The sequence below is a fragment of the Anabrus simplex genome, chromosome 1, assembly GCF_040414725.1.
Source record: "Anabrus simplex isolate iqAnaSimp1 chromosome 1, ASM4041472v1, whole genome shotgun sequence".
Lineage (NCBI taxonomy): Eukaryota > Metazoa > Arthropoda > Insecta > Orthoptera > Tettigoniidae > Anabrus > Anabrus simplex.
Window position 1 is genome coordinate 1,570,289,151 of NC_090265.1, and position 19,646 is coordinate 1,570,308,796.

The window sequence follows — 19,646 nt, forward strand, 5'->3', positions numbered from 1 at the left end:
GGTAAGAGGCAGGCATGCTACTCCTATATGGTGGGGCCGGCTTCTTCGTGTTGCAGGTGGTTCTATATTTTTTACTTTACCTACACAAGACAGGCTATCACTGGTTCTGTTCCATAGTAATCTGAGTACAAGTATGGTTTCTTGGATCGCATTACCTTCAGTTTAGTGCAGTACTCGCCCAACCTCTTAACTCAAACTGATCAAAAGAGCCCAGACAGGAGCATGATTCATTGGAAAACATAAAATCCTATTATAAAGACATCTTCCTACAACATTTTCAGGTTGTAACAAGGATAAAGTGTATAGTAACCAATAGATATTCCTTCCTTCCTACAACATTGGCAGGTTGCAACAAGGATAAAGTGTACAGTAACCAATAGATATTACTTCGAAATTAAAAAAAAAAAAAAAATGAAAACAGGGTACCTACAAGGTGGTTGTTAAAGTCTATAGATGTGGTTTCTGGAGATTGCTGTCAATGCCTTTAACTCCTTTGCTGTTTGTCAAAGTTCATAATTGGGCTCCCCACTGCTGCCGCATGGTGTCAGCCTGAATACATACTTGGGTTTGTGTATCTTTGTCTTTATTGCTTTGATTGTAGCAGAAAATGAAAGCAAATACCATCTGTTGCATATCGTTGTGTACCACATGTGGAGGTGGGACGCAGATGAAGAATATGCCCATCGCATCCCCTGCCTGTTGTAAGAGGCGACTAAAAGGGGTGACCAAGGGATGATTGAATTAGAGCCATGAAACTACTTGTGATTAGTACCATCATGCTGGGAACACCATCACTAGCATCACAGAACTTGTGAGTAGTACCGCTATGCAAGGTACATAATAGGTTTGTGATTAGTAGCAGCAGAGAGTAATTCAATGTGGGCTTACAGTACCTGTGATTAGTACCACTATATGCCGAACACCATGGGCTTACGTTGCCTGTGATTAGTATCATTATGTGAGAAACACCACGGGTCTGGGCGTACCACTATATGCCAAACACCATGGGCTTACGTTGCCTGTGATTAGTATCATTATGTGAGAAACACCATGGGTCTGGGCGTTCCCTGTGATTAGTACCACTATATGAGCAACATCGTCAGTCTACATTGCCTGTGATTAGTACCCACTATGTGAGGAACACCATGGGTTTGCGTTGCCTATGAGTGGTGCCATTATGTGAGAAACACTATAGGTCTGCGTTACCTGTGCAACATACAATACTTGTGAGTAGTACCCCAATGTGTGGAACACTGTGAGTCTACACTACTTTTGATTAGTACCGCAACATGAGAATTACCGTGGTTCTACTTTACTAATGATAAGTACCATTATGAGGGGCCTATGACCTGGATTTTGGACCCCTTTAGACAACAAGCATCATCGATTCAGGATTGTGCTTTGGAAGCAGTCCCTTGGTCAGTAATACTATTGTTTTAAGATAGTTTCTGATAAGGTGGGGCATTGCGGGTTGGATCCACGGATTGTTTTAAGCTCATAATCATTGTTCGTCGTCGTCTTTTTTAATTCTAGTCAGTGGATTGATTTTGGAATTATTTTTAACTTTCAGTATTGTGAGTTGAATCTGATAATTATTTTAAATTCATATTCATCTATTCATTCTTCCTCATCAAATTTTGAATTCTGGTCAGCAGATGAATTTTGGACTTTTAAATTTTCATTACATTTCATCTCATTTCGTACCATTAGGGGCCAGTGACCTAGATGTTAGGCCCCTTTAAACAGCAAGCATCATCATCATCATCATCATCATCATCATCATCATCATCATCATCAAGCATATCGTTGTACTCCCAAAGATATTCTGTTGGCAGTAATGCTGCTCTAAGTATTTATCCTCATTGTATGGCCCAACTAGAGGCAAAAGAATGATGGTAGCTGTTGTTTGTTTACATATGACTTCCTCATTGCATGATGTTTGCGTTCCTTGCTAGATGATGATATTGAAAGTGATGAAGACGACAGTGGTATTCTCGATATTGTTTTACTGGCAACAGGTGGTGGTAATGGAACTTCACACTCAAGTACCATAAATTCCCCCAAATTTGTAGATTCTGTTCCTATCCCCGATAAACTATAATTTACCGACCAAGCAGGTTTCAAAATAGATATTCCTGACAATTTTATGGAACTGGACTTCTTTGCATTAACTTTTTTGAGTGACTTCCTGGAATCAATCAACGGTCATCAATGATCTGCATTTAGGGCTGTTGCCCAGTTGGCAGATTCCCTATCAGTTGTTTACCTAGCTTTATCTTAAACATTTTCAAATAAAGTTTATTATTGTAAATTCATTGAATATTGTCGTATGTACGCCAACTTATTCATAAAGAGATAAGAATTTCATAGTGTTCTGTATTGAAGTGAGTTCACTATTAAGTTAAAAGCACCGCATGTGGATAGTTATAAAAATCATGAAGAAGTCGTACATCAAATGATAATTTTTAGAACTATCGACATGCAGTGCTGATAAATGCTTACAATATAGTGATTATTTTAATCCACCTATTCAATACAAATTGGTTTTGTGTTGCTAGTTCATAATACAGCAACGAATTTACAGGGACATGTTTCGCTTTATTTACAAGCATCTTCAGCCTACATAATTGTCTCAAGGTTAAGACCTGTCATATTTGGATTGTTTTTACAAATTTTTTGCTTGAGTATAAATCCATGTTTAGTAATAATACGTAAAAAAACCATAGGAATTATGTACACATTAAAAGTATGACAATATGAATTACAATGTTGAATTGAAGTAACCCTTAATTCTAAAATACATTGACGTCCAAAACATAGTAACTACAATTTAAAATTTGGTTAAAATTGTTTTCACAATTACAATGTTGAATTGGAGTAACCCTTAATTCTAAAATACACTGACGTCCAAAACATAGTAACTACAATTTGAAACTTTGGCTAAAATTGTTTTCACAATGCTGTGGTTGATAGAATCAACTGTAATATGGCTTTAAATTTGAGTCATAAATATAAACTGAAGGTAAAAATATAGGAGCCATTTTTTCTAAAATCCATTGATTTCTGGAACACAGTAACTTCCGATATTGAGAATTTGGTTAATAATTGTGATCTCCAATGCAATTATTTAAAAACAACTATGATTTGACTCCATGTGTAATTTGAGTCGAAATGATATTCTAAAAATTAAAATCTTGGAACCGTTGGAGACCAGCTTCTAGAATTTTCGAGGCTTGCTGCAGTTTGGTGATTAGATCAGTGAAAGTATTAGAATAATTAGTTCTTGTCTATTGCGACTTGAATATCCATTGGTAGCAGATTGTATTAATGTAGTTGTAGTTAAACGGGGAGGGGGCTTCTATCCAGATCTTGAGTAGCTGTTTATGTTTCTTTCGAGGTAATAGAATGAGTGAAGCATCTTTAACTTATCACAACTGCTACACTTCAGCAACGTTCAACTGAAGAATCATGAGATTAGTTACATGTAAAATGCAGTGCTGATCCTTAAAATTATACTGTGCATCTTGAACTGAAACTGTAAAATACATATTTGATTTTAGACTTCTTCTTAGCATTGAAAACTCAACAAACAGTGCTTCATAGTGTGTTATAGTGCTTTGTTAACTGCATCTGATGGTTGCTTCCTTAACTTCATATATTTCTACCTGAACTTCTTATTTGTGATTTACTAAACTAAAACGCACAGTGCTCCCTAAGGATTTTAGTGCTTCACTAACAGCAACTAATGGAATTATTTTAATTTCGCATTTTATTTATTTGTGCGTTGTTTTACACTTACTTGTATCGGCTGATGATGACCAAGAATACAATTTTAATTTAATAGGAATTTAAACTTACATTTCTTTAGAGTTGAAAGGTTGAATCATTTTATATCATCTGTAACCTACCCATAACCTAACTCTTGTAAAATCTTCAATTATTATGTTTAATATATTTTAATTATCTTTTATTAATTGACAAGTACAAGTATACCCTATAAATATGTATTGCACATTTGTATGACTTGAAATACGTACTGTTAATATATTTTAATTATCTTTTATTAAATGTTAAGTGCAACCATATTCTGTAGATATGTATTGTACATCTGTATAACCTCAAAATCTTACAGTCTAAAACTGTAGAAAACTTTAATATTTGTATATTGGGTATAATTACATGTAACTAATCTCATGATTAGACCCGTATTGAAATTTGCTATAAATGCTTACAATATAGTGATTATTTTAATCCACCTATTCAATACAAATTAGTTTTGTGTTGCTAGTTCATAATACTACAACACGAATTTACAGGGACATGTTTCGCTTTATTTACAAGCATCTTCAGACTACATAATTGTCTCAAGGTTAAGACCTGTCATATTTGGATTGTTTTTACAAATTTTTTGCTTGAGTATAAATCCATGTTTAGTAATAATATGTAAAAAACATAGAAATTATGTACACATTAAAAGTATGACAATATGAATTACAATGTTGAATAGAAGTAACCCTTAATTCTAAAGTACATTGACGTCCAAAACATAGTAACTACAATTTAAAATTTGGTTAAAATTGTTTTCACAATTACAATGTTGAATTGGAGTAACCCTTAATTCTAAAATACATTGACATCCAAAACATAGTAACTACAATTTGAAAATTTGGCTAAAATTGTTTTCACAATGCTGTAGTTGATTGAATCAACTGTAATATGGCTTTAAATTTGAGTCATAAATATAAACTGAAGATTAAAATATAGGAGCCATTTTTCTAAAATCCATTGATTTCTGGAACACAGTAACTTCCGATATTGAGAATTTGGTTAATAATTGTGATCTCCAATGCAATTATTTAAAAACAACTATGATTTGACTCCATGTGTAATTTGAGTCGAAATGATATTCTAAAAATTAAAATCTTGGAACCGTTGGAGACCAGCTTCTAGAATTTTCGAGGCTTGCTGCAGTTTGGTGGTTAGATCAGTGAAAGTATTAGAATAATTAGTTCTTGTTTATTGCGACTTGAATATCCATTGGTAGCAGATTGTATTAATGTATTGCAAAATGCTATATTGATATTAATTGTCTTAAAAATATTGCTAATCTGGTAAATGTTTCCATTATTATAGGTGAAGTGGCAAAGTTTTTCTTTTTATGCTCTTTTTTCAGCTGCATTTGAGGTTTACTCTTTATTTTATTTATTAATCTATCTATGTAGTGTTGTATCCGTTGCTTATTGCTATTTTGTAAATGAGATTAATTTCTTTTTGGAAATCGTTTTTGGACAAGCGGATGTAAAGGCTCTTTTTAAAATGCTTAAAAATAACTCCCTTTATGTGCTTCAGGATGGTATGAATATTTTTGTATGGCATTTGTGGTTTGGGTCAGTTTTCTAAAGATTGAAAAGGATAAATTTTCTTGTTTTCTTTCAGTGGTTAGATCCAGGAAATTTATTTTTTTTATTTTTCTCAGTTTCTAACGTGAATTTTATGAAAGGTCTAAATTAATATTTTGTTCCGTTAATTTAGCACTGCTATTGATCTGTTCATCAATAATTGGAAAAATGTCATCAACATACCTTAGCCAGATGATAATACATTTTTCTTCATTTAAAATTTTATGTTTTTCTAAATGATCCATGTGTACTTCAACAAACACACCTGATACTGGGGATTCAATTGGGAGGCCTCTCTGTTGGTATACTGTGTTATTGAAAGAAAAATAATTACAGTATTGTTAAATGTGAATTCTAGGTGTAGCATAAATTCTTCTATTTGATGGTCACTAAGTCCTTAAGTTCTTAATTACCTGTATGTCTAGGGTTTCCTTCGTAGGGATGGTAGAATATGTATTAGTAACATCAAATGAGTTCCAAGGTGAAAGATGGTTTGAATTTAGTATTGTCAGTAATTTTACAACGTTCTATTGAATTTCTTATTGCAGTTCTACTTTGAAAAGTATAGTGCTTTTTTAGGAAATTATTGATAAATTTAGAGGTTTTATAAGTAGGACTGTTTTTGAAGTTAATGATTGGTCTTACAGTTATGTCGGGTTTGTCTATCTGAGGTAAAGCTCTTGCTGTAGGTAGTCTTGGGTTCATATTAACTAAACCTGTTATTTCATTGTCATTAAGGAAAAAAGTAATGTTGTTAAGTATTTGTTTCAGTTTTCTGTGGGAGAGTTAGTAGGGTCTTTTTTATTTTTGTGAAAGTATTATCTGAGGAAAATGCTTCGCTTTTTTCTATGTACTCTTTCCTGTGCATAATAATCTTTATCCGCCTTTAAGGCGTATGTAGAAAAAACCGAAGCCTTCTCTTCAGATAATACTTTCACAAAAATCAAAAAAAGACCCTACTGATTCTGTCAGAAGAAAACTGAAACAAATAATTAAAAATTAATTTTATCCTTGATGACAATGAAATATCAGGCTTAGTTAATATGAACCTAAGACTACCTACAGCAAGAGCTTTATCTAAGATACACAAACCCGACACACCTACAAGACCAATTATTAACCTCAAAAATAGCCCTACCTATAAAACCTCTAAATTTATCAATAATTTCCTAAGAAATATATATTTTCCAATGTAGAACTTCAGTAGAATTTTTGCAAAATTATTGAGAACACTAAATTAAAATCAACTTTCACCTTGAACTCATTGGACGTTACTAATATGTATTCTACCATCCCTACAAAAGAAACCCTAGAAATACAGGTAATTAAGAACAACTTAAGGACACATATGAAACTTAGTAACCATGAAATAGAAGAATTTATGCTACTCCTAGAATTTACCCTTAACAATAATTTTCTTTCTGTCAGTAACATAGTATACCAATGGGATCCCCAGCATGAGGTACCCTTGCTGAAATATACATGGATCATTTATAAAAACATAAACATTAAATGAAGAAAAAGATATTATCGTCTGGCTAAGGTTTGTTAATATTTTTACAATATTATTGGTGAACAGATCAATACCAGCGCTAATTTAATAGATCAAATTAATAGTTCAGACACTTCCATAAAATTCACACTAGAAACTGAGAACAATAAAAAATTAAATTTTCTGGATCTAACCACTGAAAGAAAACAAAAAAATGTATCCTTTTCAATCTTAGGAAACTGACCCAAACCATAAATAACATATGAAAAGATTCATACCATCCTGAAGCACATAAAAGGAGTTCCTTTTTAAGCATCTTCAATAGAGCCTTTAACATCCCCTTGTCCAAAAACTATTTCCAAAAAGAAATTAATCTCATTTACAAAATAACACAGCTAAAAGAAGTCACCATAAATGGTAATAAAATCAAAATAGTAACTCAATTTAAATATCTTGGAGAAGTAATAACACATAACCTAAATGAAAAAATCTCAATCCAAATAAGAACAAATAGATTAGCTAAAGCACAAAAATTAACATGGGATATCTACAAAAAGAAAAGTCTATCAATAAATACAAAAATAAAACACTACAACACAGTTATAAAACCGGAAGCTACATATGCAGCAGAAACACTCTTTTACCTGAATAAACAATCAAAGACTGACAGACTTCAGAAATATGAAAGGAGGATTGGAAGAACCTGCATCAACAAAAAATACCAGAAAGATGGACAGTGGCAGTTAATACCTAACAAAGTCATGTACAAAGAGTTAGAACCCATTACAGATACAATGTTAAGAGGAGACTGGGATTCTTTGGACATATCATGAGGATGCAGGATTCGAGACTTCTGAAACAACTAGTACAACACAATCTCGTCTCAAAAAATACCAGAACAGGATGTAAATGGATCAGAGAAGTAAGAGAGGATCTGAAGGAAATAGGCCTTACAACAGAAGACACCACAAATATGATAAAATTGAATACAAAATTCTGCTTTACCCTTACACAAAACAAACCAACAACACGCACATTTTCAACTGAGGAAAGGGCACGAAGATCGGAGTGTCTGAAGAAGTACTGGGAGGACCGCAAAGCCCAACCAATCCCTTCAAAGAGACCTGAACAACGGACTGACTAAAGTGATCCTATGTGGTCATAAAAGAAGAAGAAGAAGAAGAAAATAACAATAAGCAACGGATACACAAAACACTACATAAATAGATGAATAAATAAAATAAAGAGTAAACCTCAAACGCAGCTGAAAAACTTTGCCACCTTCACCTATAATAATGGAAACATTTACCAGATTACCAATATTTTTAAGACACTTAATTTCAATATAGCCTTTCGCACCAATAACAGTAATCGGCGTTTCATTTTCAATTACCAAAGCATTGCAAATAATAATATATTCAAATTCGGGGATATATAAACTTAAGTGTACAAATTATGCTAATTCTTACATTGGGCAAACAGGACTGAATTTCTTAGTAAGATACCAGGAACATGTTAATGCCGATAAATATAGGTAATACTCGGCCATGAGTCTAAATATGACTGAATATAAACATATTTTCATGACAATAGAAAAAGGCTTCACCATTTTACGAACGTTAAATAGAGATAAATTAATGAATATTCTGGAAAATATTTATATTGAGATAGATCAGAAGCAAAACCCTAGCCATAATATTAACGAAATGTATATTGTTAGAAGAGGCTACCAAATTGGATTTATGTAGGAAAGCCATCAAACAGCATCCGGGAAACCATCCAATACGCTTCCCCTCCGTTAGCTCCACCCTACACACATTCCCCCTACTTGCCCTACTTCTCCTTCCTCTTCCCCTCGTCTACCATAAGCTCCTCACACACATACAAACTCATGTCAGCTGACGACGCAGCGTAAGGGAGGACGCAAAACATAACACAACCGACTATGAGGTAAATAATTCCACGTATCTTTATACACCTCACCAATATTATATTCTCACAAGTTTTTCTCCTTCAAAATACCACCCTTCTTACTTAAATCTTTCTTGTTTCAGTTATTTCAACAGTCAAACTTTAAATTCAACTTCAACTACGGTTGTTTTCGAGAGTTCCCCAAAAAATCATATTTTAAGAAAATCTTTTATATTATTAATTTTACCTTCAAGATTCCACAAGCATATACTTCTCCAGCCTTAAAAGAAGACCACTTCCGTCGATTTTATTCGTTAACTTGGGCACTGACTTGTTGGAAATTTTTAACCAAACATGGACATTTTATCGTATCATTATCATAATCATCACAAGTGTTTTATTGTCTTGTCAAATTTTTGTTAAATCTTTTAGCTGAAGATGTTTCATAATTGGAACAAAACATGTTCTGTTTAGTATTATATTCAGAGATTAAGCTGGATTATGTTGTAAATAATAAACTAGCTATAAGAAATGGACCAGTAGTGGAGGGTGGGTATCTCCTTGTAACATAACCTTAGTTGTGTTAAATCAATACAGGACAAAATATGAGATTTATGAGCTGTTAGTGTAGGACACCCAAAGAAAAGGGCAAATTATTCTGTATGAGAAACTGAGGTAAGTTGTTAATAAAGCTATTAATTCATTTCAGTTAACTATTCGGTCATGCGAAGCAAGCCAAGGAAAGGCTGGAGAAGAAATTATTCAAACTATTCTTCCAGTCCTGCTTGAGAATGGTATTTGTAATACAGTGGCAGAGGTGAGGGCTATTAGGTGAGTTATATGATATTATTTTTACATACTAATATTTTGCCTTTTTTTAATACGTCAAGTGCCGAGCCAATTGTAGCACACTAATCCACTGGTGCCAGGCATGAATTTCAACAGTATTCTGCTGGTGCCAAAGCAATTTCACGCGCTGTAGGCTGTTTATATAATTGTGGGATATAGTGTATTTATATGATGTACTTAGTAAACTTTATCTCATCATACCAACGTCATATGTGACACCATATACAGTGAAACCTCAATTCTCCATTTTTGGAAGGACCACGGAAAGGAAATGTACAACACGGGAAAACGGAAAATCCGGGAACGAATGAACCATCAAAAATTTGGCTAAACATCACAAAAAACAAATATGTATACTTATAATCTTACAAACACTCCCAAACCAAACTACAGCCCCAATGGGCCTTCCGCCTATCAAGCGACCACTGCTCGGTCCGAAGGCCTGCGGATTACGAGGTGACGCATGGTCAGTGTGACGAATCTCCTCGGCCATTATTCCTGGCTCTCTCGAGCGGGGTCGCCATCTCACCGTTAAATAGTTCCTCAAGTAAGGGTAATCATAGAATGAGTGAATCTGGAACCAGCCCTCATATCCAGGTAAAAATGCCTCACCTGGCCGGGAATCGAACCCGGGCCCTTCGGGTAGGAGGCAGGCAAGTTCGGCTGCAGGGCGAGCTTCAGAAATGAGTTACCAGTACGCTACTTAAAAATTTTGAAACTTTACATTCAGTTTTCCTCTGAAAACTTCTTTCAGTTCAGCAACTTTGATTAGTCAAACTGTTTGAAAAACCTAATAACACCAACCCAAACAACAATCGACCAAAAGTAGTTTTTAATTCTCTAATCTAATAAAATAAAGCACATTGGATACAAAAGTGCCTAACATGATGGCAAAATCCCTTTTTTTTTTTAATCTTCCATTTTAATCTGGTCACCGGTATACTGTTTTGTAGTCAGTCTGTGAAATTCTTGTACTGTGTAAATTAGGCCTACATCGAATTTTAAAGGTTATATTGAACTCGAGAATATGATTTCAAATCTATATGGTATATTTTCACATTTGATCCTAAAAATAATAAAATTGACTTAAATTACAATGTTCCTATATCGAATGTAAGTATTGATTCTCAAGTTCTCTAATGCATTATATTCAGTTCTGCCCGTCACTAATTACAATCAAATTGTAAAGAAAAAGAATCATCAAAACTTCCAAAATTACAGTTATTCGCAACCTTGAGCTCAGCTGGAAAGTGCGCTCACTGTACAAGACAGTACAAGTTGATACGAAGTTTTTAAATGTAACTTGGCAGATAAAACGACTGCAGTTTTTATAACATTTTAACACAAAAACATTAAATTCCCAATTTTATATTAGGACCAGAACAGTAATAGGCAATCCCAAAACCTCCCATGGCTTTATGTACGGGTATGTCCATCTGTTGTGGTCTCGATAACATAATCGTATACGGTACGATAATATTAAAATACTAAATTTGTGTTATCGGTACGTATGAAGGAACAGTTTTGATTCCTGTCTGAAAGCTCAGTGACTATTAGGGAAGTGCCGAAAACCTGTTCGGCGATATTCTCGAAAAAAAGTAAAAAATTAAACATCTAACCCTGGACATAATGTAGACGTTGTGCAAGTACGAACATTTGACGAAACTCGTTCTGTCTTCAAGTAGAGTTGTCTCCTTCCAATTGTTGTGAAGACACTCTGCTTTATGATTAATGAGGATTCTCTACACAATACCACCCTAATGCGATGTTAAAGATGGTCCCTTATGCAAGTTCACCGCTGATCGCTTTTCCGGAATAGCACTTCCTCAAATTACCACAATGACGGGGCGTTAACACCAAGATCTGTAAGTATGCCATAGCCGTCCTTTCGTGAGATACAGTTTCTTGTAAAACACGTGATCGAGGATTTAGCGTTGATGGGATTTAAATTTTTTGGCGGTTGATACGGGAAATCGTTTCTTTGAGGAACGGATAATGCAGGATTTTTAAAACATGAATTAATTAGGATGGTTTCGGGACCACGTAATTTGAACGAATAATAGGGAAAACTTAGTTTCCGGGAACGTATAAACGAGGATCTACTGTAGTGTCACATCAATTTTTACGAAACATACAGTATAATGTGATGCCATATGGTGTCAAAAATTTTTTTTATGCTTTGTATGGAATGCACAACACAAATTTCAAATATCTTATGCCAAATTTATGTGCTAGTGCAAACTAACACAAGATTTATGAAAACATACTGAAATGCAGAACAAGTACATTACATATTGCTGTGAACAATTTTGAGATAAATCAGAGCAATGGTGTCTCAGCACAATTGGCACGCATTGACACCCTCATTGCAACATAAGCATTTGATTTTCAAAAATTAACATTCAAAGCACTTCAGACGAAGGAAAGGTGTGTCAGGACAGGTTGTGCAGACACCCTTTTTGCAGCAGAAGCAGCAGCCATTGTGCCCATGACCTTCCATAGTTGTTGATGGCAGCTTCGACAACGACCTTGAGGTTTCCTGCAATGTTGAAAGGAAGATATAATAAATAATTTTATAATTGGTAGTAACATCCTTCAGAAGTAGAACAGTGTTGCATTTGATGACACTTACCTGGTACTTTTCTGTCCTTGCGTCTTGTTGGGTTCCCCAAGGTAGTGCTTCTCACTCTTCAGAGTTCGTCTAACACGATCGTTAGGTAGACCAAGCAGTGAGCTGACTACGTTCTTCGAAACTCCACAAGAGACAGTTTTCGATGTCCAGTAGCCCGCGTCTTATTGTACACAAGCAGTGCATTTACAACTGTGGTACCATAAAGAATGTCATCTGCAACTTTGTGCTACAATCTGATGGTTTTCCTCGCTGCTGTGTTTTACGAAGAAAGTGTGTCTGCAGTATCTATTCCTCCTTTCATTTTATTGTATGTTATTATCATTCTCGGTTTAACCACATCTTCATGTTTCCTGTTCTTTTTTCCTTTAGCAATTACATCATTAGAACATTTGGTTGAAATAATCAACACGTCCCTCTGATCTCTCCACTTCATCACTGTTAATCCATTTCCATTCTCCATTGCAATGACTTCTCCCTTCTTAAGCTTCCCATTTACGATATCCTTTGGAAAACCTTTCCGATTTTTCCTAAGCGTGCCAGTAAAATGTGTTTTACAATCCAGTAGCACCTCAGGTAACTCAGTAGATGAGTAGTAATTATCGGTGCAGAGAAAGCGACCATTGTCCAGATACGAGTCCATAATTTGCATTACAACTTGATTAACGATGCTCAGTGGATTCTGATCATTGAAGATACCTTTACCAGCATATACTTTTGTTTTGTAAGTGTAGCCCTTGTCGTCGCACAGCTTAAATAGTTTAACACCATACCTGTGTGCCTTACCAGGCATGAATTGCTGGAATGATAAATGGCCCCTCCATGGAATCATTAATTTATTAATAATTTATTAATTTATTTAACAGTGGTTGAGTCTTGTGCAATTTCCCAGCTAAAGCATCGTTGGGAGAAAGTGCCAGAATCAAAGTAATAGCTGAAAACAATTTCTTGGTATTACTTTACCAGCTACGCTATTTGCTACAGAAAACTGGCTCCAATAATTTGATAATGAAGGATTCTTAAGAGATTGCTCCTCAATCTCAAACCTATAAAAACTTTCATTTCCTTCTTTGTAGTATCTACCCACTCCTTGAAACGACTAGACCGCTTAATATGCATAGACACTAGTGTTTGATTTTCGTTGAGATTAGTTTTTAGTTCCATCAAATCAGGAATTTCGTCTGTTAGGAACAGTTGGTAAAATTCATTTGGTGTGGCTGAAGAAGTATCAGTTTGAAGATTTAGATGCTCCTGGCTTGTAAATGGAATATCTTTCTGTGCCTCTACACAAGGACCCCAATCATCATTGTTCACATGATTGTGTACACCATTTGCACCTGCACCGTCCCCACCTATAATATCACTATCAGTATCGCCATCGTCTTCCGCATCACTATATACATCCATCATGCTGTCACTGCACTTGGCATCACTAGCGTTATATTCATTGTCATCAACACTTACATCTTCCTCTTCATCAGAATCCATCAGTAATTCACAAATATCCACTTCACTAACTCTCTTCTTGGTAAGTCCCTTACCATTTCCACCAGGAATATCACCAATATTTTCCAATTCTTTATATTTTTGCACAACTATACAAACTGAATGATAATTCGCACGTAAACGAGGAATAAATAATGCCTGGTGCGCTTTCACTTGTGAGAATGACCACTGGCCAGTCGGAGATTTTCAAAGAATACTGTGGCGCCATATGGTGGCACACAGTAGCAATACATAGCTGGAATAGAGCTTGTCGTTTGCTCTTCACCTAGTGCAAATTTACGCGCATAGATGTTACAGCTGATTTTCTATAGCGCATCGTCCGAAACTCTGCTCTACCGCCATATGGCGTCACGCCAACTCTAATTTCAAGATATGTTTTCCGCCATATGGCGTCATGCCAACTCTAATTTCAAGATATGTTTTCCGCCATATGGCGTCACGCCGTCTCATATTTGAAGACAAGTGTGACATCATATGGTGGCACACAAGTTAAGAATGATTATATAAATATGAAATGCCAATATGTTTTCTCAAACTTTCTTTCTGCTCAACATAATTTATATGTTTCTGGTAATTATAATATAAAAGTGTAAATGACTTAGCAAGGTTGAGTTCAGTAGAAGTACAGTTTCTTCTCCTACTTTCCTTTATGAAAACTTGATATTGAAACAATTCTTCTTCAGTAATATCCTAGCTTAGTCTATATAATAGTACACTAGTGTCCAAAAGTTAAGCATGAGTTACGAGTAAGCAGGGCAACAGGAAATAGACCACAAATCGCACAACATATGCACCTACCAACCTTACGTGTTCGCTCTGTATAGGGAAGGAGTGTTCTCTGCTTTGGCTAGTGGCGTAACCGCAAGGTAAACACAGCCAGTGCCTGTGCCCCATATTCCCTCAGTCGTGTTTGCCCTGTTATAGTGTGCGGAGTGTAGCCTCGTCGTGAACGTGACAACATAATGGCACGACAACGCCATTTGGACCCCGTTTTGCAGGGTAGAATACTCGGCCGCCTGGAAGCAGGCCAGACACAGCTCGAAGTCGCCGTATCCTTTAATGTTCCACAAAGTGTTATTTCCAGGCTTTGGAGACGATTTTGAGACACAGGAGATGTTAGTCGTAGGCCAGTACCAGGTAGACAAAGGGTAACCACTCCACAGCAGGACCGATATCTGGCCTTAACCGCCCGACAAAATTGGACTGCACCTGCAAGACAATTGTCAGCGGTGCTTGCAGCCGTCTCGGGGGTTGCCGTTTCCCGGCAAACTGTGTACCGGAGGCTCAAGAGCAGGGCTCTTTGCCCTACGTCCAGCAGTGTGCGTCCCACTCACTCCATCACAGAGACGGGACCATTTACTGTGGAGCCGTCAACATCGAAACTTGACCATGAATTAATGGAGGCATGTGCTGCAGAGCGATTCCCATCGCACATTAATCTGGAGAGAACTGGGTAGCCGATACAACCGCAGTAAAATTGTGGAACAGGACCAGTACGGTGGTGGTGGTGTCGGGCGGCATCGTGTTGAATGGCCATACAGACCTGCCCTTGGGTGGTCCAAGGAACACTGTTAACACTTGCAGATACGGGGATGAGGTACTGAGTCCACATGTTCGACACTTCAGAGGTGCGGTTGGTTCAAATTTCCTCTTAATGGACGATAATTCCCGACCACACTGCACTGCTCTGGTGGATGAATTTTTGTCTGGGGAAGACATTCATCGCATGGACCGGCCAGCGAAGTCTGTGGATCTGAATCCTATAGAACATGCCTGGGATGCATAGGGAAGGCGAATTGCATCCCATCAGCCTCCACCAAGGACCCTCCAAAACCTTCGCATTGCCCTTTCGGAGGAATGGGATTGACTGTTACAAGAGCTCTTGGAGCATCTGATAGAGAGCATGCCACATCACTGCGAAGCATGTGTGGCCATTAGGGGTAACCATACATCGTATTAACAGCATATTTTGTTGTGGAAAACATTGGCAAGTTTTGTTAGTTGTTGTCAAAGGTGTACCTTAGCTATCAGAACCTTTCCGACACTGGTTTTTTTTTTTTTTTTTTTTTTTTTTTTTTTTGGACAAGTCGTATGACATATGGAGTGTGATTCAGCTTCCGTTTGTTCAGCAATCCGTCTGACATTCCTATCAGGTGGCATGGCCTTGTTTAGTGATTATGCTTAACTTTTGGGCACTAGTGTAGAAGTACATTATCGTAATTCATATGACAGAAGTGTTTAGGTGTGATAACTAGAGATGGGAATTATAGGCACTAATAGGTTAGAATGCAAACGTATTTGAACAAGATGCAAGTGTAATCTAGCTGCTGTACATTTATGCCATTGAGTTGCATAAATTTTGGGAGTTCTGATAGTTCAATTCGCTAATATTTATGCACTAGCTGATGTACCCATGCATCGCTACGGAATTCTACATTGTATACAGAATTGTAGTTTAGGTAGAGTACACATCGTGAGCAAGACTGTATTAAATTGCATCGCTCTTAACGTTACCCTGGAAACGGGACGGAGAAATCACCAAACGTCTTTTCTCATATTATGAAGACTGCGTTAGGAAATTTTCATTGTAATGGTAGGCCCACTTGCCTACCATCAGTCACCATCTGGTTGGGAAATTGCATTATAATGGCAGATACTCTCTCTCCACCTGCCTTTTTTACATCCTCAGAAAGACTGTCTTAGTGGTTTTCCCAACTGAAATTAAAATGTCATTACAATGACGTCAGTAGGAATGGCGCAAGTAAAAGCAATGATTTCACATTAAATACTCAATCAAATGAAAAATCACGTATTTTCTCACTTTTAATGAACAGTACTACACTGCCAGTCTAAACAGTCCAAAGTTCCAGACCTGGAATGACCAGGCCGCAGACAGCCGTGATCCGTGAACACAGTTTGTTTTTTTTTGGTTTTTTTTGGAGGGGGAGGGGTCAAATAGTGGACAGTTCCAGGGCAAAAACTATGCCCTTTTACTAATCAGTTTCCTAGGAGTACCTGATGAGTCGGAAAATCTCAATTCAATACACTGGCGACAGAAAAATTATCTGGGAGGCAATTTTTCCTCCAACCCAGAGCAGAAACCCCTCTTCACTGCTAATTTTGAATAAAATGAATGTAGAATTTAATAAAAGTGAAGAGGAAGGAGCTCTTTTTAAGAAACGGCTCTTTTCAGGGTTGAATTTTGAGTTATTTAGTGAATTGTGGTGCTATAATTTGGAATATGTCTAAATTGTAATTCTAGACCAGGTCATACTACTACTACTACTACTGCTACTACTACTACTACTACTACTACTACTACTACTAAGTGAGCCTCTGCCTTAAGAGTGCACACTGCTCATTCAAAACAGCGCGTGAGAGTAGGGATCGAATAGCTGGAATACTATAATGAACCAGTGAGATACGTAGCAGCAGTATGGTGTCAGAAAATGTATGAACGAGAGGAATGGCATGCTAAAGAAGAAAGTTTTCTAACTCCCCAGCTATTTCCTGCCAGTATTCAGTCAGGCTGTAATACTCAGTACACAGCAGTAATCCCATCTATCGGAGTTGAGCGGCAGCATAAGAGACAAGAAACATCACCACAAACAATGGTCAATATAATATTATTGGTGATCAGTGTTATGCGCTTTTAATATTGTAGGTCTTCAAATTTAGTTTTCTTCTGACTCTGAAATACCACTCTTATCATGGTACAGTAAAATTAAATAAAACATAAATGGTTGGAAATTGTATTCTCTATAACTTTTGTTATGTAGTACTTTCCGATAAGACCAATAACATAGGTATTGCCCCCGTTTTGCCGGGCAGCTCAGCCGGTAAGCAAAAGTTCCCAGAGGCGGAACGTTCGCTTACAGGCGACGCTAAATTATAGAGGGCAGGGACAATCTAAGGACTGACGACAAATGAAAACACTAAAAAGAAATGGGTTTTAACATTTATTAAATAAAATATTAGCACTTTCCAGATTCAATAAATATTTTCCAAAATCTTGAAATAAATTATTTATCTCTTCCCTGCTGGAAATTCCCCACAGTTCTCCATTATATTTCATTCTGTAAAAATACGAAATTAAGTCTTAGTAAATCGTCCTAAGAAATTAAATAAATTATTATTTGAGAAAATCCTATCTCAAACTATCAAAATTCTGAATTATATCTTTCTTTTAAGTTATCATTTAAATTAACAAATCTCTGCGATTCATTTTACTGTGAGTCAAAATTCTACCTCACACGAAAAATCCAATAACTCATTTCTATTAATTAAATATTATTTCAATTAATTATTTAAGCTTCAAATTATATAATAAAATTATTTTGAAATTCAATATCCAACTCATTTAACTCTTATTTTTATGTCAATTGTCCTAGTGTTGTGCACAACTCACAATAAAGACTTAAATTTCTCGCATTGTAGCGTTAAACATATTACATTTTGTGAGCTTAGTTCATTGACGCGATCCTTGCTTAAGTATTTTCCCTCGAAGCAAAGATCCTAATCTATCTTATTCCGTCATAAAATCACTTAAAGGTTCATAATTGAGCCAAATATGCTCGCCACAAAACAACAAAAAAAAATCGAAACTTTACGCGCTCAGCGTACACATAACATAACGAAATATAACCATGGAAATCACAATTACAAACAAAATCAGTCATTCATCCATCTCACATTCAAGCTTTGGTCCACGGTAATATTATTAAACAAATTTATCGAATCCTATCTCTTGATTTTTATTTTTAAATTTTATTTGAAATATGAGAGCTTCTCTCGATGACCATATCAGACAAGGGCTACCATTACGATCGTCTGACGTGTGATTGTGACAGGATTATCACTTTTCCAATGAAATAAATTCCACAACGATGTTCCAGGATAATTTTACAGTAGAAATCGTCACTAAAAATTCCATAGAACTGCCTACAGTCACAGATAAATAAACATTCGCGCATACGGTCTATGAGTCACGACTGCGTTATTTTTAATCTCTTATTATCTCAAATTATTGATCAACATGTGCTGCATAAGAAGAAATTATGTTCAAAAACACACTCTCTTCCTTAACTGACTCATGTAATGGACACACAAATAAAATCCTATCTTAAGATCCATTTACAAGTCTCGAAAAATACCAATAACAGTAAATGCAAAATTTGTGGACATTCAAACCACGACCAATATTCCAGGCCAACATCTACTTTAATATAGCACACATTAATCACTTATAAGCACAGCAATAATTACACTCATGACCTTTAAACATTCTATTAGACCGTAATAATGTCACTTATTATTATTATTATTATTATTATTATTATTATTATTATTATTATTATACGCGCGCGGTCGCGTCATCGCAGGCTATGGTTTAATGAAATCATAGATGACTCTATTCTATCTCGAATCTATGGTAAACCACAAAACATCAAGGAAAAATCCTAAATTCACAGAACACGTCGATATTCTGTCCCAAATAATTCAGAAGTTATTCCATCATTAATTTATAAATTAATAACTATTATCGCGTGGGTCAAATATTTTTAACACTTCCCTAGACTTATCATGGGACAGTGAGAACATGTCACGAAGCACTCACTCAAATAGAACAAATTATAGGTCCCAATTACACTCCCACACACATCAAATCTACCAACACCAGTGAAAGAAGAGTGAAATTCCTAACTACAAAGACTATTAGAAATGATTTCAAATATCCAAGCAAGGTCTACGTCTACATAATTATTACAACAGAAAATAGAGAAAAGTATAATTTAAAATCTTAGCTGTAGTAGACTTGGCTTCTGGACTCGGTTGATGATCAATGAATATTTAACCAAAC

At 35.8% G+C, this 19,646-nt stretch overlaps 1 protein-coding gene across 3 annotated transcripts in view; it reads left to right on the forward strand.

Moving 5' to 3' along the window:
- The window catches only part of LOC136858532 (proteasome adapter and scaffold protein ECM29), a 925,266-nt gene that overhangs the window by 555,980 nt on the left and 349,640 nt on the right, over positions 1-19,646 (forward strand). For all 3 annotated transcript variants that reach the window (XM_067138136.2, XM_067138135.2, XM_067138138.2), the window contains one exon: positions 9,512-9,633. In XM_067138136.2, the coding sequence (XP_066994237.2) occupies positions 9,512-9,633 (122 nt within the window). The remainder of the gene's footprint in view (positions 1-9,511; positions 9,634-19,646) is intronic.